This window comes from Oncorhynchus mykiss, chromosome 5 (assembly GCF_057628025.1).
Source record: "Oncorhynchus mykiss isolate SJ-2025 chromosome 5, ASM5762802v1, whole genome shotgun sequence".
In the NCBI taxonomy this organism is placed as follows: domain Eukaryota; kingdom Metazoa; phylum Chordata; class Actinopteri; order Salmoniformes; family Salmonidae; genus Oncorhynchus; species Oncorhynchus mykiss.
In genome coordinates, this window is record NC_143026.1 from 61,797,806 (window position 1) to 61,825,099 (window position 27,294).

Consider the following 27,294-nt stretch of genomic DNA (forward strand, 5'->3'; position numbering starts at 1 on the left):
TGCCCTCACTGATCTACGAGTGGGATGTTCTTTTTTACATCCACCTGTCCATTCATGCACTTAATGTACCATTGTTCCTTCCGTCCATGGCCTTCCATCAGTGTCCTTCGCTTAGCAATTTGAACCTGAAGGCTAATTTGATCCTTGACAATCCTCCAGTTTTCCACCGTAGTGACATTGTCTCATTTGACACAATGGACCAGCTTGAACCAGTTTGAAGGACACGAGGATTACCTCTAGTCACCTGTATTGTGTATGTCTGTCCACTGGAGTACTGAGGTAACTAGATGAGGTGAGGACTAAAATAAGCTGTGTAGACAGACATGGTACACCAGGCAGAATAGTCCAGTTTTACTCAGAACTGTTGCTGTTCATCAGCCATTGTACTGGAGCTTGAAAAGAGAGTGCCACTGAAAAACAAGAGACCAAATGATATTGGTGGGTCAGCCAAATGGAAAGGCATCAGAATCTAAGGGACAGGACAGTATTCATTCCCCTTGACTTATGCCACATTTTGTTGTCTTACAACCTGAATTTAAAATGCATTAAATACATTTGGTTGCTCACCCATTTACACACAACACCCCATAATGACAAAGTGAAATTTTTGCACATTTATTGAAAATTAAATACAAAAATATCTCATTTAAATCAATATTCACACCCCTGAGTCAATACGTATTAGAATCCCTTTTGACAAAGATTACAGCTGTGAATCTTTCTGGATAGGTCTGTAAGAACTTTGTGCACCTGGATTGCACAATATTTTCATATTATTATTGTATTAAAAAAATGTGGTTGATGATCATTGCTAAGCATCAATTTTCAAGTCTTGCCATAGATTTCCATGCCGATTTAAGTCAAAACTGTAACTAGGCCATTCAGGAACATTCAATGTCGTCTTGGTAAGCAACACCAGTGTATATTTGGCATTGTGTTTTAGGTTGTTGTCCTGCTGAAAGGTGAATTTGTCTCCTAGTTTCTGTTGGAAAGGAGACTGAACCAGGTTTTCCTCTAGGATTTAGACTGGCTTAGCTCTATTCCACTTATTTGTATCCCAAAAAAACTCCCTATTCCTTGCTGGTGACAAGCATACCCATAACATGATGCAGCCACCAGCATGCTTGAAAATATGAAGAGTGGTACTCAGTGATGTGTTGTGTTGGATTTTCCCCGAACATAATGCTTTCTATTCAGGACAGGGGCACAACTTTTGCTGGGGATGGGGGGGACATGTCCCCACCAGTTTTATCATTGGAATGTGTTACAAAACGAGGCAACTGTGTGCTTTAGGACCATGCGGACACCTCCGACTGTTTGGAGTGTTTATCCGACAAAAAAATTAATTATACAGTGGGGCAAAAAAGTATTTAGTCAGCCACCAATTGTGCAAGTTCTCCCACTTAAAAAGATGAGAGAGGCCTGTAATTTTCATCATAGGTACACTTCAACTGTGACAGACAAAATGAGAAAGAAAATTGTAGGATACATTGTAGGATTTTTTATGAATTTATTTGCAAATTATGGTGGAAAATAAGTATTTGGTCAATAACAAAAGTTTATCTCAATACAGTGTTATATACCCTTTGTTTGCAATGACAGATTTTCTATGGGGTTGAGATCTGGAGACTGGCTAGGCCGCTCCAGGACCTTGAAATGCTTCTTACGAAGCCACTCCTTCGTTGCTTAAGCAGGGGGACACGTCTGGCACTGCAGGATTTGAGTCCCTGCCGGCGTAGTGTGTTACTGATGGTAGGCTTTGTTACTTTGGTCCCAGCTCTCTGCAGGTCATTCACTAGGTCCCCCTGTGTGGTTCTGGGATGTTTGCTTGCACAATTGGTGGCTGACTAAATACTTTTTTGCCCCAATGTATATATATCCCCCCACTTCTAAAGCCAAAGTTGCATCCCTGATTCAAGACAAAAAGTTAATTTCTTTGCCACATTTTTTTGCAGTTTTACTTAGTGCCTTATTGCAAACAGGATACATGTTTTGGAATATTTTTATTCTGTGCAGTCTTCCTTCTATTCAATCTGTCATTTAGGTTAGTATTGTGGAGTATGTTGTTGATCCATCATCATTTTTCTCCTATCACAGCCATTAAAAACTCTGTTTTAAAGTCACCATTGGCCTCATATTAGGAAGGATACCTGTATCTTTGTAGTGGCTGGGTGTATTGATACACCATCCAAAGTGTAATTAATAACTTCACCACGCTCAAAGGGATATTTAATGTCTGTCCTTTGCAAAGCATTGGAAACCCTCCCTAGTTTTTGTTGAATCTGTGTTTGAAATTCACTGCTCAACTGAGGGCCCTTACAGAGATGTGGTCATTCAAAAATCAAGTTAACCACTATTATTGTACAGCGTGTCCAGTCAACTTATTGTGGCTTGTTAAGCACATTTTTACTCCTGAACTTATTTGGGCTTGCCACAACAAAAGGGTTGAATACTTCTTGACTCAAGACATTAAGGCTTCTCATTTGTAATTTATTTTGACGATGTTCTAAAAACATAATTCCAATTTGACATTATGGGGTAGTGTGTGTAGGCCAGTGACACAAATCTAAATGGAATCCATTTAAATTCAGGCTGTAGCACAACAAAATGGTTAAAAAAAAGTTAAGTGGTGTGAATACTTTGAAGGCACTGTTCTAAAATGGAATGTAGATAATACATTGCTGAGTTGGTCTCTTCTTGGATGTGTGGATGGGTTTAGATTTTATAGTATATCTAAGCATGATCCTGGACAATTTTACAACCTTGTTTCCATTAAAACACACGCCAACTTCAAAAATAGCAGTTCCAATTTATTAAAGTATGTATATGGTCACATATTTACAGGTATATACAGTATACAGATATAATTTAAAAAGTTAAGACGGTAAAAAATATATCTAGTCATATTTTACCATAGAATCACATGCTAACATGATATTTACACATGGTGCACTTAGTAAGTAACTGGTTTAGTAACCCTTTCCTCTGGTTTTCAGTGCAAAAGCTTTATACCACCACCACTACAGGCTCAATGGAACAGGCAGAAATTAAATAAGTCACAATGATTACAATACCAGTCTCTAAATGTATAATATTACTTATAAATAGCCTACTCAGTGGTGTTAAAAAAATATAGTCTGACAATGAGATATTATTACTAGCCAATTCTTAACTGTAACTTGAACTATGATGCAGAGTCCACTGTGCACAGTCTACCGAGGAAGGCTGTCCTGTTTCTATTGCTGATGTCAGCGCACTTCACAATAACCACTCATTGACTTCTTTGAGTTTAGTTACCTGGTCACAACTATATGGCATACACAAATGAGTATTATATGTGTCATAGTTTAGCAGCAACCATGGATATGCTAGTCAAAATACGTCACGTAAGCACGTGCTAGAGGTAATAGTTCCATATGAATCATTGAAAAAAAAAAATATGAAAAAAAAAGCTATAATTGTATAACATTGTAATAACTACAAAAATACTGGTTCTCACTGATATGTACCGTATTTTGCTGCAAAGGACTCACTATTGCTGGTTTCAAATGAATATACTGTATAAAAATAGCAGCCATTGCATTATTGCTCAAGTGCTTGACTAAATTCAAAGTTCTCAGAATAATGTACATTTCAGACCTCATGAATATTACTGTCTCAAATACCAGATAAAAGGAACAACTCACTAGAGGTAAAAATAAAATAAAATTAAAGTACACCATAACAAAAAATACATACAGTAGGTTAAGACAAGTTATTTTAAGGCACACTTAGTCCGATCCTACAATCACATAGTATTGAGGACGACAATGGTGAATGCTTTAAGCATAAATTAAGGAAACACATGGGGTTTGAACTGCAGGTACCTCGAGGCCTCTACTCAGCTGGTCAATGGGTCTCTCTCAATCAGAGGCACTAAATACTTTGTATAAGAGCCATCTCTTTGGGGTTGCCAGAAAATCAGCAAAGATGATGGCATTTACTATCTTTCAGCACCACACCGTAGTTGATGCACCACAAAAGCAGTGCTTACAAAAAAATACTTCACATACATTTTTAAATAACACACAGTTCTAGTTCTGGACACAATGTGATAATGTCTTTGTATAGTTTGAAAGACAAAATAAATTACAGCTGTATAAATAATTTCTCTAAGAGCTGAGGAAGGAGGACAGTAGTCTGTTGCTCCGTACATTCAGTGCTTCCCCAGGTTCACTCTGTAAAACAAACAGGGTTAATATTTGTCTAATCAATGGACGGGCAATAATTCAGGAAAAAAATTTGATTAGATCAAAAGAAAATACCTTTTTGAAGTTTTCCTCCATTCGTCTTTGCATTTTACAAACGTAACTTCCTGTTGTAAGCTCAGAGCATGAGGATCTTTAATGCAGAATACCATCCTGGAAAAGGGTCAAACAAGAATAGCACATTTTAAAAAAAACTAAAAAATAGTTTTGCACCCTTTCAAAACTATTATATTTCTGATGTTTGTATGGATGAAAATTGTCTCCATTTCATGATCTTAAAGAAATTAGGCCTCTTTAAACTAACTTCTTTTGCGTCTCTCCGACTCTGAAGCGTATTTTGTGGACCTCCACTTCAGACTTCGCAGAGTCACCTGACCACCAGGAAGACACCATGTTGAGCATGAACGAGGGAGACCAGCTAGTAGACTCCTCCCACTTGAACTTCACCATCAGGAGGTCACCAATGTCTTTCTCTGCTACCAGCAGGAAGGAATGGGTCTTATTGGATGTCATCTTCTCCTTTCTGCCAATGAGAAAGAGCATAGAGGCTCAACTGATTATTGTCAACTCACTTCACAAGAACAAATAATTGACCTTTGAGTGAAGGTGTCATGTCTAAGCACAGACCACAGTAGCACTAGAACTTTAACTATAGACCATAAAGATTAATGTTATCGTAAACGTGAGAAATGGTGTCAGGTGTCTTATCATGTTGATGTACTAGCATGTGCTCTGTTCTATGGTTTAACCGCTTGTTGGACCAGGTACTCACAGTGTCAGTTTGAGGTCTTCAACCTCTCCTTTGGTTCCAATCAGGGAGACTGTCAGTGAAGGCTCCATCTCAGACCTGTTCACCTTGCTGAAGAAGTGGATCTTCACCTGGTAGTGATAGACTCTGAACGGCATGGAGGCCCTGGTCTTGGTGTACAGTTTGACGCTACGGGTCTTGCGAACCTTGCTGATATCGTAGCCCACGGTGTTACAGTGGTTCTTGCGGCAGCGGAGGCACATTCCGCGGTCGAACATATCGTTGCTCCCGCAGCGGTACGCCATGCTGGCCTCCTGCTCGTTGACCAGGGAGTCGATGAACAGGTGGATGGAGCGCTCGTGGGAACACCTGGGAACATCATTGATAGCTAGGAACATAAAGGGGATAGTTGCATCACTGGTCCACATTAAAAACCTGAGTTGAGATTCTCAATTGGAGGACAGGCAATCAAATGATAACAAGTAGATGCATCTGGTAGTATATCACTAATCCTGAGAAAGTGCCATTCCCTAACATTACCATTGTAGATAGAGTTATATCAACCTTCATTTTGGGGAGCTACAATAGGAGTGATGTTGTTGGTAACCTTCTGAAGGGATTTTTGCTAGTCTTGATGTTTGCGGTCCTCTGTTTTTAACAGGCATGAATAGGCCTTTGTCAGGCTGATGGTGACAATGTTAGTCGTAAAGACAGATTAGTGACCAGTTGCAGTAACTGTGCAGCTAATGTCATGATGTACGTCAGGTTGTACTGACTTCGCCACCCTATTGTTCCTTGTTCACAAGCCTTACCATCTTCCAATAAGTTACAAGCTGACAATTACATGTCTGATTTAGCCAATGATAACGCAGTAACCAGATTGTGTGGAAAGTGATTGTGAATGTTATATGTCGAATATTTGACCAATTGTATAGAATGACACTAAAATATCAAGATGTGATTCTCACCAAAGAGGCCAAGTTTGGATATTGTTTCCAGAGGGCTTTGCAGATTGCAGCCTGGCTGGTAGCTGCCTCCATTGGGGTAGATGTCCACATGGCCTACAGGCTGCTGGATGCCGATGCTTAAGCCCAGAGAGCCCCGCGTGAACGTGTGGAGAACATCCACAAAGTGGGCATCATCTGGGGACAGGCGGCGGTGAGCGTGCTCCCCCTCGAAGTCTGGACCAGCTGGGTCAAGACCTGTAAAGAGAAGGGAGCAATCAGTAAGGAGTGGAACAAGCCAAAGACCAATTAATTAAAGTTGGAACAGGCCAGAGCCAATCAATGATTAGCAACAGTGCATTCATCCTGTCTATGTTTCTCTAGAAGACATATTTACCAGTTATTCTGCCCACTTTATTGGAGGCGTGGCTCCCAGCGAATCCTGCAACATGAGCACCCAGACTGTAGCCAATGAGATGGAGGTTTTCAAGAGGGATGTTTGTTGCCTCCTTGGAAACACATTGCAGTAAAGTGTCAAGTTCATTGCCATGGAAACAATGTACAATAACTCTTTATACCTTTTGTTTAGAATATGTTATTCATGATTTATCTGAGAAACAGGGCAGTGTCTTAGATGTTGAGTCATCGTACAAACCTCCAGCCAGTCAATGAAGCGAGCAATCTCTTGTCCCACCATCTTGGTGTTCTGGGCAGCTACTGGATAGTGGTTCTGGGCTGTGTACAGCCAGTCCACCACGATCACATTGGCTTCCTGCTCTCTTTTGTACAGCGCCGAAACCAGCTTGGCCACCCAGCTCTCAAACAAGCCGCTCACCTGTTGAGGCAGATGGAAAGAACGAATGGTGTTATTGACGGGGTAATCCAAGTCCATGAGCAATAGTTAAGGATTTAATGTCACAGACATGCTGCTACAGATTGGAGGGGCTTACTGTCCAGCCGTGGATCACCAGGAAGGTTTTGGATGTGCTATTGAAAGTGCATTCTTTGAGAGATTCCGGGTTGCCGGGGATGATATAGCAGATGTCATCTTCCGGCATCAAAGGCTTCCGGAGGGAGAATTTGGCGTAGGCATGAGGGGTGGCATCGTTGTTTCGGATCAAGTCCTTGAAGTTGTCCATGAAATTATCTGAGAATAATGTCATGTAAACACAAAACATCTGCTTAAGACAATTTGGAAAAGTCATTCCTAAATGTTTGAAGATTCCATTGCAGTAAAGAGAATGGAAGCTTTAGAGCCATCTATGCTGTTTCTAATCTTTAACTACATTGGTGGGAACTTCTGACTGCACAGGCCCCTCAGTGCCTGGTTGGCTACTAGCAAGGCCAGATTAACAAATCATATACATTTCCGGGACATGGGCCCCGGGGTTTCAGCCCCTGTATTAATCAGGCCCTGGCTACTAGGGTTCAGTCGGTCAGACAGACCCTATAGAAACCACAGCTTTGTCCCTCTAGCTCTGAAAATTCCCAAAGGGTTTCAAAGTAGCTGTGTTCCCAGTGGGTCAGCTGACTCCTCAGCCAAGGCTACTGCACTGATTGGAGATTGCATATTCCAGACACAATAAATACATTATATTTCTAATAATGAAAATAAACAATATACTAAGTGTTCATTTGCATCAACTGACTATATCTACGTCCTACTTCAGCATCGCCGAAGACAACCTATAATTTTTTATTTTTAAGGGGAAGAAATGTACAGTACCAGTCAAACGTTTGGACAGCTACTCATTCAAGGTTCTTTATTTTTTTTAACTATTCTCTACATTGTAGAATAATAGTGGAAGACAATGATGATAAAAGGAAATTATGCAGTAACCAACATTTTTTTAAACTATCATTTATATTTGAGATTATTCAAAGTAGCCACACTTTGCCTTGATGACAGCTTTGCACACTCTTGGCATTCTCTCAACCAGCTTCATGAGGTAGTCACCTGGAATGCATTTCAATTAACAGGTGTGCCTTGTTAAAAGTTGTGGAATTGATTTCCCTCTTAACGCGTTTGAGCCAATCAGTTGTGTTGTGACAAGATATCTCTATTTGGTAAAAGACCAAGTCCATATTACAGCAAGAACAGCGCAAATAAGCAAAGAGAAACAGTCCATCATTACTTTAAGACATGAAGGTCAGTCAATGCAGAAAATTAAGAACTTTCAAAGTTTCCTCAAGTGCAGTCGCAAAAACCATCAAGCGCTATGATGAAACTGGCTCTCATGAGGACCGCCACAGGAAAGGAAGACCCAGAGTTACCTCTGCTGCAGAGGATAAGCACATTAGAGTTACCAGCCTCAGAAATTGCAGGCCAAATAAATGCTTCAGAGTTCAAGTAACAGACATCTCATTATCAACTGTTCAGAGGAGACTACGTGAATCAGGCCTTCGTGGTCAAATTGCTGCAACAGAAAAAAAATTCTAACAGACACCAATAATAAGAAGATACTTGCTTGAGCCAAGAAACATGAGCAATGGACATTAGACCAGTGGAAATCTGTCCTTTTGTCTAATTGTTTGATTTTTGGTTCCAACCGCCATCTCTTCGTGAGACACAGAGTAGGTGAACAGATGATCTCTGATGTGTGGTTCCCACAGTGAAGCATGGAGGTGTGATGGTGCTTTGCTGGTGACATTGTCAGTGATTTATTTAGAATTCAAGGCACACTTAACCAGCATGGCTACCACAGCATTCTGCAGCGATACACCATCCCATCTAGTTTGTGCTTAGTGGGACTATCATTTGTTTTTCAACAGGACAATGACCCAACACACCTCCAGGCTGTGTAAGGGCTATTTGACCAAGAAGGAGAGTGACGGAATGCTGCATCAGATGACCTGGCTTCCACAATCACCCAACCTCAACCCAATTGAGGTGGTTTGGGATGAGTATGACTACAGAGTGAAGGAAAAGCAGCCAACAACTGCTCAGCATATGTGGGAACTCCTTCAAGACTGTTGGAAAATCATTCCAGGTGAAGCTGGTTGAGAGAATGCCAAGAGTGTGCAAAGCTGTCATCAATGCAAAGGGTTGCTAGAATCTAAACTGTATGTTGATTTGTTTAACACATGATTCCATATGTGTTATTTCATAGTTGAGGTCTACAATGTAAAAAAAAAAAAAAATAAAGAAAAACCCTTGAATAAGTAGGTGTGTCCAAACTTTGACTGGTACTGTATATTTGAGATTATGTAGCCTATCAATTCTGTATATTCTTATGTATCAACACTAGAACAACGTTTTTTCAATCCCTATGGTAACATTACTCAGTGTATGAATGGGTGTTCAGCCTTATACTTGTCATCATGTCCTATAAACGATTTATTCTAAGTCATCAAACTCATTAGTAGTATATTATAGCACCTCCTGATAATGAATATAGTAGCCTTATATTATTTGAAGAATTTAATCTCTTATAATTAATTCATGTTATTGACAGCCTACAGATACTGTCACTTATAAGTGACAGTATCTGTAGGCTGTCAATAACATGAATTAGTTATAAGAGATTAAATTCTTCAAATAATATTTCACTTAAGCAGCACAAATTAAATGATCTTTTAGCAGGACTGCAAAACAAGGTTGAAACATATTGTTCCTCAATATTGGCTACTCACCAAGTGTAGAAATGGAGTCACCCTCTTCCAAAGACGCCACATAAAATACTGCATTTAACATAAGAAAGTAAAGACAATGCACTTGCAACCCTTTCATTTCTTTGCAGCCTAATAATTCGTATTTTGGGGAAATGTATGTTAAAGTCTGCAATCTCAGCACGGGGGAAAAAATGTAACATAAAACCGTGACAATTTTCCACCGGTTAGAATATTTCCCGTGCGATCTCTGGCGCGTAGTGTTGATATCTGAACCTTGAACTGCCCAGTTCTTAAATAGTACCTCTCCCTCTGTTGCAAACCCATTGGTTGCTTTTCCCTCTCCTCAGGAGGAAGGGGGGGTATAGTAAATTATAATACAAAATCACGTTGATAACTGGCAATGACGTTTTAATAATAATAGTTGTATTCAAGTTATTAGTGTTATTTGTTTACAGTGTGTGAGATGGAACACTCAGGCCTGGATTCAATCAGATCAAGAGCGTAACCGATACCTGCAAAGCTGATGTTTTGTCAGTCGGAGGTGGAACTGCATTGGAGCTGTCAAATCGGTGAGCAGCTGCTCCTGTGATCATTGTCTTGAAGCCACACCCATCCCACTCGCATTAGAAGTTCAGAATGAGAAAGGTATAAAGGTTAGGTATAAAATCACATTTTAAGAAGATAAATTGTAGAAATAGGTGGGTTTTATGATTTTGTTGCTGTGTACATTGATTCAGGGAGCTGCTTGTGAATTAGACAGGGGCGCAACTTTCACTGGAGATGGGGGACAAGTCCCTCCCACATTGTGAAATTGCATTTTTGTCCCCCCCCCCCCCCCCAGTTTTATCATTGGAATGTGATACAAAACGATGCACCGGTGTGCTTTAGGACCATGCGGGCGATTCCAAGTGGTTGGTAGGTTGTTTGGAGTGTTTATCCGAAAAGATATGTTAGAAAAAATTATGTCCCCCCACTTCAAAGTTGTGCCCCTGGAATTTGACAACACCGTTCCACCTCTGACTCCATGAAAACTATGTGGATTTCAGCTGAAGCGGATCTGATTGAATCTGCCCTCAAATTCAACCTGGACTCAGGGGTATACGTAACATAGAAAACTTACATCTGTCTCCTTCCATTTATATGTTATGTTTCGTATGGCATGTATTAATTTGTGGATGTCCATCATCCATTTTGTATGACATGTTATGAATTACAATTAAATATTTGCTTTATACGCCTACCCATTGACCCCAACTAACCACCTTACTTTCACATTTGCTTTAAGTAACCTTCTGGAGTTTAGGAGTACAACTAGAGTGGAACATGATGTTATGAGCAGCTGCGTACGAACCTGTAATGTCATCAACGTTACTGGCTTTAGTTCTAGAAGACTGCCCTGAGTGGAGGTGGCCAGATGGGCCAGTATAAATCATAGTCCAAATCCTAACCAACCACCCCTCTACCCCCTTTCCCAAGCCCCTTCCTCTAGCCACCATTCACCACTCTATGCATCCATATACCCTTCCCCCTAGACCTAGAGAGAGATTGTGGTCTAGCAATTATGCAAGATTTTATCAATAACATTTCTCCCCAGTTTTCTAAGAAAAGCTGTATTTAACCTGATCCAACCTTGCTTTCTGTAGCAATGCAAATATGAACTGGATTTTTAGCATTTGTCTTGTTCTACCAGCACTGACTTTGCTGATAAATACTTTGTTGAGGGAAAATGTACGTGATACAATAGTGATGTGTTGTTGTACCACCTAGCTATCTGATGATAAATGCACTAATTGCCAGTCATTCTGGAATAGCGGGTCTGTTAAATGAATAAAATGTCAAATGTAAATCTAGTTTGATCTTTTGTTTAGGTACATTGAGCGATGTACCCATCCTGTGATCTCTGTGGGTGCACGTGAATAATAAATGCATGCTTTAAGTTTGTTGTTGCTTGACTCTTTGCACTGGGACTTCCATTGCAGTGGCGGCCGGTGCCGTTTAAGATAAGTGAGGACACTTTTCTGTTTTATGAGCATGGCCTTATTAATATTACAGCATATTGGATGACTGTCATTCATATTCCATTCATCCAGCTCAATGTAACATGGATAGGTTTAGGCTACTACATGATACTCACATTTTCACCATACCCATCATGAGGTTGCGATAACCTAGCCTATGAATGAAAGTTTACAACGTAGGTGCACAGGTTGAGAGGAATTTGAGTAATCAGGGTGACAGACATCGACACATTCAACACCGCCTTGTCCAATCCTGCCTGCATCTAACTGATATAGGGTGTAATCATTAGTCCAATAGCTGCAAACCAGAGTTTCTATTGAACAAATTCAGGTATGTTTATCTCCGTTTCATTTGCTTCCATTTAAAAACTATTGTCTTTCTCTCTCTTTGAGTCAACTACTCACCACATGTGACCACACCACTGCAGTGCTAGCTAGCTGTAGTGTATGCTTTCAGTACTAGATTCATTTGGATCCTTTGATTGGGTGGACAAAATGTCAGTTCATGCTGCAAGAGCTCTGATAGGTTGGAGGACATCCTCCAGAAGTTGTCCTAATTACTGTGTAAGTTCATGGAAGGGGGTGAGAAACACGAGCCTCCTACAGTAAGTTTTGTATTGAAGTCAATGTACCCAGAGGAGGACGGAAGCTAGTTGTCCTCCGGCTACACCATGGTGCTGCCCTACAGAGTGCTGTTGAGGCTACTGTAGACCTTCTTTGCAAAACAATGTGTTATAATCAATTATTTGGTGACGTGAATATATTTAGTGTAGTTTTATCTAAGAATGATTTTTCTTTTCTGAAATTCACTGAGGAGGATTGTCCTCCCCTTCCTCCTCTGAGGAGCCTCCACTGATCCATTAGTATTACTACTGAGGGAGGAATAGGTCTAGTTTACCCTCTTCCTCACTTAAGATCATTGATTTTCCCAACAATTACATATAAAAAAATATATAGTTTTTTTTGTCATTTAACAGACCCTTTATCCAGAGAAGCTTACAGTGGTGAATGCATATATTTTCATATCAAACCCGGAACCCTGGCATTGTAAGTGGCATTGTAAGCATACTCTTCAAACTGAGCCACACCGGACACACTGTATCAGTCAGTAGGAATCTGGAGTTTGCGTGAGTTGTGATTGGTCAGCCACAGAGAATTGTCGGACCAGATTTGTTGGACCAGTTTGTTGGACCAAACCTGTGTTTCCATTATCTAAGCAGTGCGCCATTGTGTGTGAAGGACTAAGAATAATGTCACCTGCTATGGTCACATGCTTTCCTTCAGGAATGTGCACATGTCAAGTGTGTCTAGCCTTTATGGTTGACTATTGTTGTCAAACGTCAACCTATCAGAGGCCTCTGGTACCCCTGGTTGCTCGGAATGAGATGGAAACAAAGTTTGGCTCCAATGCTGGTATTTGTCGCTGTTGTTATGTGACAGGTGGAACACAAGGGGGGGGGGGGGGGGGGGGGGGGGGGGGCATAGCAGAAGTTGTCTTATTGTACTGTTGCCAGATTCAACCCACACATCCCTCCTGCTGCATGTCCCTGAAGCAACTCTTGTAGCGGTCCAGTTGGCTTCGAATTTAATGTTGCTTTCCTAGGAACATAACAGAGTTTCCCTGTAAAGCAGGAACAGTAGTATTAGATAAACAGATGCATCGCTACGGTGCTGCCATTCTCTTTGCTTTTGTAAGGGAAACTGAATCGCTTCTGAAGGGAAGCATCTCAATAAGTGGGATTTTGAGGCAGTTTGCTTTGATAAGAGAAACTTTAAAGTTGTGCTGTAGAGATTTGCAAGAGCCAGTGGTTTAGTTTGGAAGCCAACTTAACAACAGCTGTTCCCCAATGTTTTGAAGGTGACAAATTGTTCTGGAATGTTTTTTTCCATGGGTTTCCCAGGCTTCTTTTTAGAGTTCTTTCTAAGAAAAACATGCGTGGTTCTGAAGGTTTCAGGAACTTCTTACTACGTGAACTTTACCAGGAAGTGGAGCTTTCTCCTATTAGGAACATAATGTAATTATTCTGAACTATTCTATGCTCACTGCCAAATTCATCTCATGTTGTTTGTTTTGTTTTGTGAGCTTTCCATGTGATTTCTTATGGAAAATTACAACATCTTAGAGAGGCATTCTGGGGACATCAGGTTTGGGTCAATTGGGCCAGTGAACAGTACAGTTTTAAAGGTTATCTTTGTGGGGTCATCTGTCGTCCACCAACACAATAAGGGAGTATTTCCATGACCTAAAGGGAGGGGAGAAGTTCACCAGCAAGTTCATTACCCTTTCACTGTCAGGCAACACTCACCCCACCAACACACCCAACATATATCTGTCCAGAACTTACTTAGACCCATCACCCCTGGTCTAAGTTAAAAATCTATCATCCCCATTCAGCAAGTTACAGGAAATTGAGGACCGAATTGCTGAAACACAGTGTATTTCCTCATTCCTCACATTACCTGATTGACTGTAACTTGCTGAATGGGGATGACAGATAGTTTTCTTGTTTTTCCCTAATACTTTTAAGATATATGTTATTAATCAATGAAAAATATTTATAAATGAATGAATTAAAGTTGACCAACTTGAATTAATGTTGACAAAATGTGTTATGTATCTCATGTATTTTTGTACAGAAATGATCCTGTGATTACAATAGTGAGTAATAGGAAAAAATACCTTTCCTGTTATGTTTCCTTACTCTTGTTTTGACGCTCCAAATTCCAAGAATGACTCAATAACCCCACAGTTTTTTTTACAATCTATGGGATTATTCCATGTGTTTCCAACTAAGATAATTTGGGATCCAAAGCTATTTGTTATCTTCGTGTATTGCCATTGTGTGTTACACAACTTGTTTTGGTATGCTAGTGTACTGGGCTTGGTGATGATAGGCTCTAATGTGGATGTTGTGCTACTAGCATGAGTCAGATAAGGTTTAAAGAGCCACAGGTGTCAGATTAGGAACAATGAGACCACTGTGTGTAAAGCACAGCAGGAATAATAATGTTATGAGCTATGCCAGCAATTCACCAGTCAGGGGCAGAACAGCACATTCATGTCAAACTATATTAGTGTTACAGTATGTGTCTCTTTCACATGACAACTGTCTCTGTATTGATGGCATGTTGCAAAGTATGAGGTCATATGGTTATGGTTGTCAAAGAGATGTAGGACTATTTCCAACGATTATATACACTATTGAACAGAGTGCGAATTACACGGAGACATTCTGAGGGATCTGTAAAAATAAAATAGGCTTAATAATAAAGACGTAATTTAAACGGTAACAACGTATTACCTGTTAATGTGGCATGAACCCAACCGGTCATATTTTCATCTGATTGTCGAACAAGTCATTTCAAAAGTAGGCATGTTTGTCAATTGAAAAAGAAAACAGAAATAAACGAAGGGCAACTAGTTTGCAGTCTTTCCAGCTTCAGTTTGAAGTGATTGTGTTAGCTCTGTGGTTGGGTAGCTCCTCTAAACAACAGTGTCCTGACGAGAAAGCACATTTTCTATGCCAGGTTAAATCGAGCATCATTAGCTCCAAATAAATGTCACTTAAAAACAGCTTAAACAAATGCAAATGCAGCTACTGTTCTGGCTGTATTGTTTGACGTGACTTTGCGTTAGTCATAGTTGACTAGCTAGCAAGCAAGGGATAAGAACGTTGCCAGACAGTCTGGCAATAGAACATTTAAAACGAACGACTGGGTCCATAGATACAGAACAAAAAGACTGAACGACTGGGTCGAGTCTCTGGCAACCAAACCAATAGAATGAATGTCCAGCCGGCTTGGGTAGCAACCCTAAATTTGTGTCGGGAATATATATTGTGGAAGGATGAAATAGTATGAATAAATTCACCAAAATATATTTTGTAATGAAAATATGTCAATCATTATTTGAATATGTTGGTAACCCATTGTATAAAAGTGATAATGCCCTCGAAGCCGGTGTTTGGAGGATACTGTATATAACAACATCTGTGTCAATATATCCTCCAAACACCGGCTTCTCGGGCATTATCACTTAATTAGTAAGCATTTAACAATCGAAATAGAACATTGAACTTAAACCCTGTAGAATCATGGACCTTGTGTAACTACACCTACATAACATTGGATCAACTATTGAGAAAATAATAAATAAATAGTCTACTACTTTTGGCACAGAGAACTCCCGTACCTGCACAAACAACTGACTGACAAAAGCAAACAATGATAAATCAACGGATAAATCTAATGCATTGGAATAAAGGCTGTTTTTATCAAGGACGCATGACAAACAAGTGGCAAAAATTAGGAAGTGCCAAGGAAAATCTATGCATAAAGGAGCTCATCGGAGGCCATAATTCAACACTACTGGGTGGACAGCACTACCACATAGAAATAAATGGGTTCAACCATGACAGAGAGGTGGGGGTGTTCGTTTCATTGGAAGATTTTATTTTCATATTTACCACTGTAAAACATATTTGGTTGAATTAGCATTATTTAGAGACCCCTTAAAGTTAGACTTTTGTTGCATTTAGGGGAGCTAACATCTCAATCAGGGGAGCTGAATTTATAGTCCCCTACCCCTTCAAACATTCAACCTCCAGCTGCGTACCAGGGTCAGCACCAGGGTCAGCACACTCTCAAATGTTTTTTTTTTGCCATTATTGTAAACCTGCCACACACACACTATACGATACATTTATTAAACTTAAGAATGAGTGCGAGTTTTTATCACAAGCTGGCTCGTGGAAAGTGACAAAGAGCTCTTATAGAACCAGGGCCCAAAACCAGGGCCATAATATAATAATCAATAATTTTGCTCTTTATTTAACCATCGTACATATAAAACCTTATTTGTTAATCGGAAATTGTGAATAACTCACCACAGGTTAATGAGAAGGGTGTGATTGAAAGGATGCACATAACTCTGCAATGTTGGATTGTATTGGAGAGTCTCAGTCTTAAATCACATTCCACACAGTCTGTGCATGTATTTAGTTTTCATGCTAGTGAGGGCCGAGAATCCACTCTTACATATATGCACATTGAATATAGTTGCGGAGAGTCCCTGTAATCCTAGATTCAGATCATTCAGGTGAGGAAAAACATCACCCAGATAGGCCAGTCGTGTGAGAAACTCGTCATCATGCAAGCGGTCAGACAAGTGAAAATGATGGTCAGTAAAGACAACTTTAAGCTCGTCTCTCAATTCAAAAAAACGTGTCAATATTTTGCCCCTTGATAACCTGCGCACTTCTGTATGTTGTAAAAGCGTTACATGGTCACTGCCCATATCATTGCAAAGTGCAGAAAATACACGAGAGTTCAGGGGCCTTGTTTTAGCAAAGTTAACCATTTTCACTGTAGTGTCCAAAACACCTTTCAAGCTGTCAGGCATTCCCTTGGCAGCAAGAGCCTCTCAGTGGATGCTGCAGTTTACCCAAGTGGCGTCGGGAGCAACTGCTTGGACTCGCGTTACCACTCCACTGTGTCTCCCTGTCATGGCTTTTGCTCCATCAGTACAGATACAACATGAGCAGCAGCTACATTTGGCTACATACAGACCGTTAGTGGAATTCCCGTGACAGAGTAACGGTTAATGTGATTGGATGTTAATTATTTGACTAGGCTACCTGTATTTGACATTGTGTTGTTATTTTGCTGAACACTAGATGGTTTCATTAGATTTTTGGCAGTGAAACGAGGCTACTCAGGTGAGAGAAAAAAAAACTCATCCAAATGTATAGCCCCATTGGAAAATATAAATGGACTCTTTCAAAATGTGAAGATTTTCTTTTTTTACAAAAATGAAAGAAAACAGTTAAATAAAACAATAGAATACCCCTGACGGCACTGCGCGTACCCCTGGTTTGTGAATACCTGTACTAGGGTTAGAATAATATCTAAGGAATTCAAGAACACAATATGTAGCTCAGGGTAGTAAAAAAAATCCAAGAATACCAAAATATATCATGTTTTCACTTTATTAAAGTATCACATTCTGTCTTCATAGAGCACACTGCATTTCAGTTCAGAAAAATAAATGCGCTCATCAGCCGGCATGGAGACCAATTTGATCAGTCTGTCCAAAGCCACTCACATAAAATCACACCGCTTCATCTAGAAAAACAGCGACATCTATGGAAATCTGCCCAAATATATTACAGCTTAAATATACAAATATATACAGGTACATTCAATAAATATAATATTAAACATTCTTGGGATGTTTATGGTTATTATGTAGGGCTACCCACCCATGTTGGCAAAGTCTCACATATATGTTATACATTTAGTGTAGCATTTTGTTTGATCTTTTTAAAGAAAATTGAATGTTTTAGAGGGCATGCTTGACCAATAGGGTTAAGGTAATTGTTTCTACGTGATTTTTGACCTATAAAGGAAGTAATAGAAGTACTAAGGCCATACTAACTACTCCTTGTGACCTCTATTCTTCAGAAGTCCAGTGGCCAATTAAAGAATGATCCGAACATAATCCATTTCAACTAGTTGATGAATGATCGAATTGACTGGACTAACGGCCTTAAAGTGACCAGTGCCAAACACAATAACCAAATGCACACAAAGAACAAGCAGGGAATTCATCTACAATGATAACGCATATATATATATATATATATATATATATATATATATATACAATAGTGATTGAAAAGCTATTTACACGGGTCACTGCAATATTCAATTCAGTGAACAATGTCACCATCTTTGGTCCCTGTGATGGCGGCAATTAGTGGTTTAGGCATGACATTAGTGACATGATTATTATAGTGTGCACACTGAATGTGGCAAAAAATAAGTGGAAGCTATGTCAATCTCTTTGAATCGGAACTACCTAGTATGGCGTTAGGAATTAATTTATTTGATTTAGTAGGTATACATAAACACAGTTGAGATGAAAGGATTAAAAAGATAATGTAGCAACGTAAGACCAAGTCAAAATCATTAAAAAAAAAGCAATTGTAATACTCTCCATGATGAAGGTTAATAGAAGAAAAAGCACGTTAGCCGACACCCAGCACAGTGGGATGAAGTGATTGCGGGTGGAGATGAGATGACACAGGTTGGGAGGCAGAACATACAGCACAGGTCAGAGACTAACATCCCCTATCTCCTCTCCAGTGTATTCTCCCAGGCTCCATCAAGCTTTGGCTGTGTGGTTCAGTGTGCACTCTACTCAAGTGTTGCTTCATGCAATGTTATTCTTGAAGTGGCTTCCCTGCATCTTGAGTCTGTGCATCCTGAAGATAAATCAAAAGAAGAACATGAGGAAATACGTTTTGAATCCCATCTTTGGTTATGATTGATTTTTCTACATTCAAATGACCAAAGTTTCACAAAGTTTTCTTACGTTTTCTCTTTCCGGCTCATGTTGTCCTCTTTTGATTTGACAAAGACTACGTCGTCTTTTCCTCTGATGAGGTAGGCATACTCTCCATCTTTAGCGCTGAAGATCACCCTGGAGTCAGACAGTCAAGACTATCAATAAAGCCTTCTTGACGCCTTTGGCATTATAACCCCAAAGACTGGCAATGTGAAAGGCGATGTGCTGTGTCAAAGGTATTCAAATACTGTCCACAGTACTGGGGTTTAATTCATGTAATTAATTGGCCTTAGAGTGAAACCAGCAATGCTGCTGACCTTAAGGTCTGTGAATTTGAATACCCCTTCTACATCTAGATAAACAGCTCATCATTACTATCATAACTTACCTGGATTGAGTCTCCCCGGCCTTGACACGCATTTTGCGGATGTGGAAGTTTTTGTTTCCCCAAATGTCAGACCAGCTGAAATAGGCATCTTTCTCCCAGCGCAGCTTGACCATAAGCAGCTCCCCAACGTCCACGTCAGTGGTCAGCAGGAATGACACAGTGCTGTTGGTGTTCAGGAAGGGCCTGAGGGGGTCACACACAGATCAAAGGTGAGTGGATCAGTTCATCTTCTGTACTGTATATAGTACCCAGCTGAGGTGGGGTGGTGAGGTGACCGGGTTAATTATGAGCTACAATGTCAGTGTTTGATATTCGTAAGTTTGGACTTGTTTAAATATTATATCAAGCATTTCTGGACAACTAAGTATTGCGCAAAATGTTTTTGTATTTCCTATAATTTCCTTATTTTATTTAATATCAAACCATACATACATGGTGTAAGGTATGTCAATCTTCTCATCATGGGTTCCGTACAGAGAGATTTTCATGGGCTGCTCAGTGTAGGCCAGTTTCTCACTGCTGAAGAAATGCACCTTCACTTGGTAATGGAAAACTGTGGAAAGAATGACAGAGACCTTCATTTAGAACCATGCCACATACAGACGAGTGTCACAGAGAAAACTGTGGAAAGAATGACAGAGACCTTCATTTAGAACCATGCCACATACAGATGAGTGTCACAGAGAAAACTGTGGAAAGAATGACAGAGACCTTCATTTAGAACCATGCCACATACAGATGAGTGTCACAGAGAAGGTTTTGCCCTCTGAAACCCTGAGTCTGTTTTCTCTTATGGAATCAACTGCAGTCTGCCCAGTTAAGACACATTCTCCGACTGTTTGAAGTGTTTGTGGCATGTGGACATCATCTCATCACTGATGCCCACAGTTTGAGCTAAAGATCCCCACTCACACACTATTGTAGTATCTCAGTGCTTAAGACCTGTCTTTACATAACCATATTATTGATCCACTTACTGCCTTTGTGTGAATAAAGGAAATAAAATGCAGTGTTCAGCTTCAGATTAAATTGTCCAACCTTCCACTGTAAAACCAAGTGTGTAGGATCTGAACGCATAACTTAACACCTTTCTGTAACACTTTTTAAATGCGTCAAGGCATTTAGAATTCAAAATGAAAATGTGTCACAGTGTTTAGATTGTAAACACCAGAACATGTTTATTCGCTGTAACACTTTTAACAAACATTGACATATTTATTCAGCGCAAGGTTTTTAGGTTTTGAACACTAAACACTGGGGGTGTTATTTTAACACTGTAGGGTGTAAAGCCATATTTGTATATTCCCCAGCATGCCTTTCGCGTGATTGTGAGGGATACCCACCCATGTCTGTGTTTGTAACAGAGACATTGTTGTTGCATTGAATAACTTCTATTCCTGAAGCCTTCAGCAAGTGACTGCCTAAGTGAATGTGTTTCCATTAAAATACAACCCTTTATGACCACATATTACACATTTCCTAAGGCCTTTAGTTATGGCCTACATTGTGGTCTGAACATCCTGGCTCATCAGACCTGCAAGTCACAATACACTGGTTTATGAAGTGATTAGCAATTCCTATCAGAATCCAGCCAGAGGGAGTATAGCCAACAAATCAGACTATTTTATCACCCACAACCTGCACTCAGAATGTCTGCTATGGTGGAGAACTTAACAACCTAGACTACCTAAACCATCTAAACTAGAACAACCGACTCAGTAACGGGTGCAAAAAGTCCAACCCCTACAGATTGGATTAGTTTAGAAACATGTAAGTTATTTATATGTGTATACTGTGAGCTCAATAAATCAATGTGAATGAGGAAACAAAGATTTTAAAACAAACTATTCTAAAAAACAACCTGCAACAAAGCATGCTGGGAAATATGATGAGGCCCCTCCCACATATTTTTCACTCAGAGAGAAATGGACTCAAGACAGTTGAGTAACAACAACATCAAGCAATTGAAAATAAATGTCCTGTTCAGTTGTGCTGAAATGTAAGTAAGGTGACAGACATTCCTAACACTGATCTGAATAAAAGGCATGGAAAGTCACATACATTTTTGAATGACTAAATGCACACCAAACATGACGATGGGAAAGTAAACACTAGTGTTTCAAATCTGAACACTTAGGAGATATAGGTGTTCTCTTGGTTAGAAACTGACTGGAAAAGCTGGCTATCTTGTTTAATCTTGCATTCTAAACACCTGTCTTTAAGATGAGAACCCTTATTGGCTAATCTAAATGCCTAATGTTTAAGTTTTAAACACTGACGTTTAGGTTATAAAAGTGTCACTTGCTTCATAGTTTTACAGTGTACTACAGAGATGTTATTGTGTGCCTAAATTCAAAGCCAGTGCCAATTGGTGTGGAAAGTTTCCTCTAACTTTCCATCGTAAGAATTCACGTGCAGTGGTTTCCAGTTACCAAACCAAAGCCGCTACTCATGTGACCTTCATGGCTTGCGCCATGAACCTTGTTTTATTCCCCTTGCTTGTTTTTGTTTGTCCCTGACGCCACTACCTTATCAGATGTCAGACTGTGCCAATCCTAGAGTAGTGGGGTGAGGAGGGGGGAAAATGGACGCAGGCTGGGCGGATGTTATAGAATCTTTTATGGATAGTGGGTCAGGTGACTAATAAGGGAGGAACTTGTGTAGACTACAGTAGTTGTTCTCTCAGGGTGGTACAGTATCAATACAGTATGTACACAGTTGGGGCCCGTTGTACTAATGTAACATGCACAGGATGGTAAAGAGACTCAGTGTTCAGGATCCGCCCCTTTTTTTCAATTTTCGTTTAAAATGACATACCCAAATCTAACTGCCTGTAGCTCAGGCCCTGAAGCAAGGATATGCATATTCTTGGTATCATTTGAAAGGAAACATTTTGACGTTTGTGGAAATGTGAAAGGAATGTAGGAGAATATAACTCAATAGCGCTGGTAAAAGATAATACAAAGATGGCAGCAGCGTATGTGCAACGTTTTAGACTGATCCAATGAACAATTGCATTTCTGTTCAAAATGTTGTATCAAGACTGCTCAAATGTGCCCAATTTGTTTATTAATAACTTTTCATGTTCAAAACTGTGCACTCTCCTCAAACAATATCACTGTATTATTTCACTGTCGTAGCTTCTGTAATTTGGACAGTGCAGTTAGATGAACAAGATTTTAAGTTTTCTGCCAATATCAGATATGTTTATGTCCCGGGAAATGTTATTGTTACTTACAACCTCATGCTAATCGCATTAGCCTACGTTAGCTCAACCGTCCTGTGGAGGAACACCGATCCCAAATAAGTTTTTAAAGTTCTCAAGGCCAGCTTGAGCCAGCTCCTAGCTACCACTACAATAACTACATTCAGCCATCCGGACCGATACATTGAGGATTTGGCAATTAATGTACGTCAGGTAACTCTTAACTAAATCTATTTTAGTGCCAGGAAATTAACTTCCTGTTGTGAAGAAGAGTGTTGCTTTGTGCATGCATGCATTCTTGTCTTAAAACAATTCCTCTCTCATCCTTACGTTTGAAGGGCATCATCTCACGGGTCTTGAGGTACATCTTGGTGTTCCGGGGCAGGCGGACCTTGTTGACACCGTAGCCCACCTTGTTGCAGCGGTTCTTACGGCAGTTGAGGCACATGCCCTTCATGAAGGCCTCCTTGGAGCTGCAGCGGTAGGCCATGGTCTGATGCTCTGCTGCGTTCACCAGTGAGTCGATAAACAGGTGGATGGAGCGCTCATGGGAGCACTTCACAAGCTGGTCCATATCTGCATAGGACAGGCGTAAAACAAGACCATTAGGTCCATGAAGTCTGAATCAATGGCTGATTCTCTAATATACACCAGACTAACAATGTGACTGTGTCTGTGAAATGTGCTTATTCTGGCTTATGACGTATGGCTTTTAGTGTTATGGTTAGAAAACTGAGGCCTTGTCAAAGTACTTGTTGCAGGTGTTTAAACTTCAAGAAACACTCCTCGTGAAGATTTACTACAGTATAATAACAGACTTTGATGTTCCACTATGCTCTACTATATGTCAGACAGCAGAAATATGGAGAAGCTAGAATAGTAGAAGGCATTCTACAGTACAGTGTCTAGTTACAGTACGTACTACGGATGCCGGTGGTGGCGATCATCATCATGGTGTTCTGCAGATCACAGCCTGGCTGGAAGGTTCCTCCGTTGGGGTAGATGTCCACGTGGCCCACGGGTCTCTGGATGCCGATGCTGCGGTCTGGGGAGCCCCGGGTGTTGGTGTGCAGGACGTCCACAAAGAGAGCATCGTCGGGGGACAGGGTGCTCTGGGCGTCAGCAAACTCAAAGGTCGGGCCGGCCGGGTCCAAACCTGGGAGACAGATGGATAGATAGATAGATAGATAGATAGATAGATAGATAGATAGAGATAGAGATATATATATATATATAGAGAGAGAGAGAGAGGATAAGAGAGAGGGGTAGAAGCCCACAATGTGCTTTAGTGATGATTTGATTATGGTTTTCAATGGCCTCGAGATGTAATAGTTGGGTAAACTTTATGGAGACAAATGGGAGGGCTACTGAGGCTAAATGCATTGAGATAGAACTTGCACATGTATCTACATAGCGACAGACTGATAGATAAACATTAAAACCTCTTCAGCAGAGAAAGGCTGTCTGCTCACCTGTGATCCTGCTGACTTTGTGGTTGGTGAGGAGACCAGCGATGCCAGCTACATGAGCACCCAGACTGTAGCCCAGCAGATGTATCTTCTCCCAGGGATAGTCGAGTGTTTTCTGACAACAGGGGAAAGCAGACATGGTTTTATTTCTATTTTCCATTCTTGTGACTGTGTAAAGTATTGGCTGTAAAACTTGTTATGCCATCCTAACACCCTCTCAAGTATATTCTGTTCTGTCAGTTATACTGTACACTTACACATGTAATCATTTCAGGTAGTTTATCATACCAATGTCTCCTAGCCCTCTTTTCTAGCAGAGGATATGCTTCACTAGCTCCACCTGCTGCTTCTATCAATAATGAGCTGTGTAATGAGTGGTTGATGTGGATCAACAACATGGCTGTAAAAAGCTTTTAGGTGTACTAAATCATAGCCAGGAGTAAAATACAACCACAGCATTGACTTCGAAATGATTGTATCATCACCAGTCACATATTGCTTATTTCAAATACGTTTCTGCATTGTCAACATGAAAGTCTGTTCTTGTGTGAACCATGCATTCTATTATGTTTCGGCGGTGCTGAAATAATTTTTTAGCCCATGCGACAGACGGCTGTATCTGTCCATTAATACAGGACTAGTAAAGGCCCAGTGCACTACTTTTGTAAAAATAAATATATATATATATATATATATATATATATATATATATATATATATATATATATATATATATATATATATATATATATATATATATATATATATATATATATATATATATATATTAATATTTGTTTTAATTCTGATTTTTTAGGTGGTGCTGTAGCACCCTCAGCACCCCTACTTCCTGTGGCCATGTTCCTATCTACCCAGTGTCCTGGAGATCACCCACCTGCAGCCAATTAACAAACTTGGCCACGTCTTTGCCCACCAGCTTGGTGTTGGCAGCGGAGGTGAGGTAGTGCTGCTGCGCCCGTGTCAGCCAGTCCACCACAATCACGTTGGCCTTGGGCTCCCTCTTGTACAGCGCTGTCACCAGCTTAGGGACCCAGCTCTCAAACAGCCCCGTGACCTGGACAAACACATTTTCGGGGTCAGTGGCTGGCCTGACTCACTGTGACCCTAGCCCTCATTGTTTACTCACAGCACTGATTGAAGACGAGCCAAGTGTCAGCACTTTTACACATGAATGAGCACTACAACATTATGCCTAGGGACAGCAGGGGGCTTCTCATCATGCATCTAGTTATCAATGCTGAATATATTTTTAGGATCAACATTGCTGAGTTATTTCCCTAATTATGCTCGACAAGCCTCATTGAAATGATGATCAACAACTTCTGCTTTTGCGGTAATCATGACAGTGTCGAAGCTTTTTACCGTCCATCCATGAATGACCACGAACGTCTTATACCCAGGGTTGAATTCACACTTTGGGATGGTTGAGGGCTGGCCGGGAACGATGTAGCACAAGTCATCATCCGGTATCTCAGCAGTTCTCAGGGAGAACTTGGATACAATGTCTGTGTAGTCCTCAAGCCATTCAGTGGAGTTGCTGTTACCTGCACAGACACAGTGATGATGTTAAACTGGCTTCATCAGTCATGTCGTCACTCACCTACTAGTCCATGATCCCGCATGTAAGCACTTTGAACAGCTCTCATGGCATACAGGTTACCATTGTGCACAATGCAGGGGAGTCTATAGGAATCTGCCTTATTCATTACACTATTGTTTACATTTTTAACCAGATACATATTAAAACCTAGTCTAGATGTCCGATTATTTCAGACTTTTTTTCATTATCATGATTGTACAAGGAGGTCACTAGCATTTCAAACACTTTACCACAACCAAAATGTATCTCCTTATTTGCATGACAAGCATCTAAAAGTTGTTTACAAAGAAACCAATTGCTGTATTTATCATTACATCATTGGCAATTCAGCTTCTTTTTTTTTTAAATCTTCAAACACTATCTATTTTGGAAGAAAGTAATTACAAAGCCACAATCTGCAGAATCTATCAGTTTATCAGTTGGTGTAATCTAATCCAATTACCAGCATGACAAAAAGATATCGATAGTTTTACCGGTCCAATGTCGCCCCCTTTTGCATCTTTTGAAATTCTACCAAACAAACATTGTAGTAGTAACATTATAAGCCTTTTTAAATAAAGTTTTTTTTTGTGATATCACAAACATACACAAATAGGCCACATTAAATATCGAATATAATGTCAATAATAATGATAATATATCATGCATATGCATTATGCATTACTTGTAAAACAACGGGAAAATTGTTATTATACATCAATTAAAAATAGAACAAATATCACATTTTCGTTTTCAAAATATTATTTTAAGTGCACTTGAACATGCAAATAATGTTGTGTCCTTAAAATGCATAATTGGAATTCTGTTGATCAGATTAATTATATATATTTTTGTAATGATTGAAAAGATTATTCATGAGAGAGGTGCGCTCCCTGACAAAATGCACCCGAGTGGGGTACGTCTGACTGAACTGAGGTTACTCTCGGTCACTTGGAGGAGGCTGCATCAATTTTACTGCCTCCCGTTGGCTCTAGTGTATATTTTATGGGAGAGAATCAACATTGAGTCAAAGAATGTGTTTATTTAACCTATCTCTAACAAAGCCAAAGTCAGCTCTACAAACAGCTAGGTTAAATATCCCTTACTTACCAAAAAGTGTTTGTTCTGGTGTACTTGAAAAAGATACACAGATATTTGCCAGAATTATCCAAACGGTGACCAAAAAGGTATTTTCTTTTCCCATATTATTGTTGATCCAGAGGTTTCTCCGTCAAGTCCCGAATGAAAATGTTCTTGTATGTTGGTTTAGGAGTGGTAGATCCAATTGTATAGGTCAGTAGGACCACTGCTCTGGTCTAAAAGTAAATCTGATTTGTGATAAGAGTGGAGTTTCTTATGAAGTCTGCCACAATTGCCGCTCCAAGTTGTCTTTATGAGTGGCTCATTTGAATAAACAAACTCCATTGGTCGGAAGTGAGTGGGCTGGGCTTGAACTGGTTCCAAATGCAAAATTGACCAAAAATCATTCACAACTGTCTCTGCCCCTTCACCGCTGTGCTTCACAAAAAGACATGTTATACGATTTAGCTGTTTTAGCTTTCCTTTATAGTGATACCTTATTTGTTTATTCAATTCAGAATATCTTGTCTTGGTAAAAAAAATATGTAAGATGTTCACCATTCGGTTTACTTGCTATTTAGAGTTTAAATGATATAGCCAAATGTTAAAAAAAAAAAATTATTCAAGTTATATCC

The 27,294-nt window shown here is 39.9% G+C and overlaps 2 protein-coding genes across 2 annotated transcripts; both read right to left on the minus strand.

Annotated features, from left to right (window-relative positions):
* Positions 1-2,793: 2,793 nt before the first annotated feature.
* Positions 2,794-9,837, minus strand: LOC110524209 (lipoprotein lipase). Its single transcript, XM_021603652.3, is given in 10 exon segments — positions 2,794-4,217; positions 4,305-4,400; positions 4,552-4,598; positions 4,601-4,770; positions 5,020-5,383; positions 5,964-6,197; positions 6,337-6,448; positions 6,595-6,774; positions 6,890-7,086; positions 9,573-9,837. Coding segments are annotated over 9 exon segments (1,419 nt in total). The 5' UTR covers positions 9,670-9,837; the 3' UTR covers positions 2,794-4,217; positions 4,305-4,382.
* An 8,630-nt stretch (positions 9,838-18,467) lies between these two features.
* lpl (lipoprotein lipase) lies at positions 18,468-26,938 on the minus strand. The gene is made up of 10 exons (NM_001124604.1): positions 26,690-26,938; positions 25,363-25,544; positions 24,875-25,054; positions 23,983-24,094; positions 23,433-23,666; positions 22,841-23,086; positions 19,738-19,858; positions 19,306-19,488; positions 18,945-19,052; positions 18,468-18,834 (listed from the first exon to the last, which is right to left on the minus strand). The coding sequence occupies exons 1-10, from the start codon at positions 26,781-26,783 to the stop codon at positions 18,783-18,785; spliced, it is 1,512 nt and encodes a 503-aa protein (NP_001118076.1). The 5' UTR covers positions 26,784-26,938; the 3' UTR covers positions 18,468-18,782.
* Between the last annotated feature and the right edge of the window lie 356 nt (positions 26,939-27,294).

What these genes read in the sequence shown, in the direction of transcription:
- lpl (NM_001124604.1), bottom strand. Translation starts at nt 26,783, where the DNA reads ATGGGAAAAGAAAATACCTTTTTGGTCACCGTTTGGATAATTCTGGCA. An exon ending in TGGTCATTCATGGATGGACG is followed by an intron (nt 25,055 to 25,362) that starts GTAAAAAGCTTC and finishes GTGTTTGTCCAG; the next exon opens with GTCACGGGGCTGTTTGAGAG. An exon ending in AGTTTGTTAATTGGCTGCAG is followed by an intron (nt 24,095 to 24,874) that starts GTGGGTGATCTC and finishes CCCTGTTGTCAG; the next exon opens with AAAACACTCGACTATCCCTG.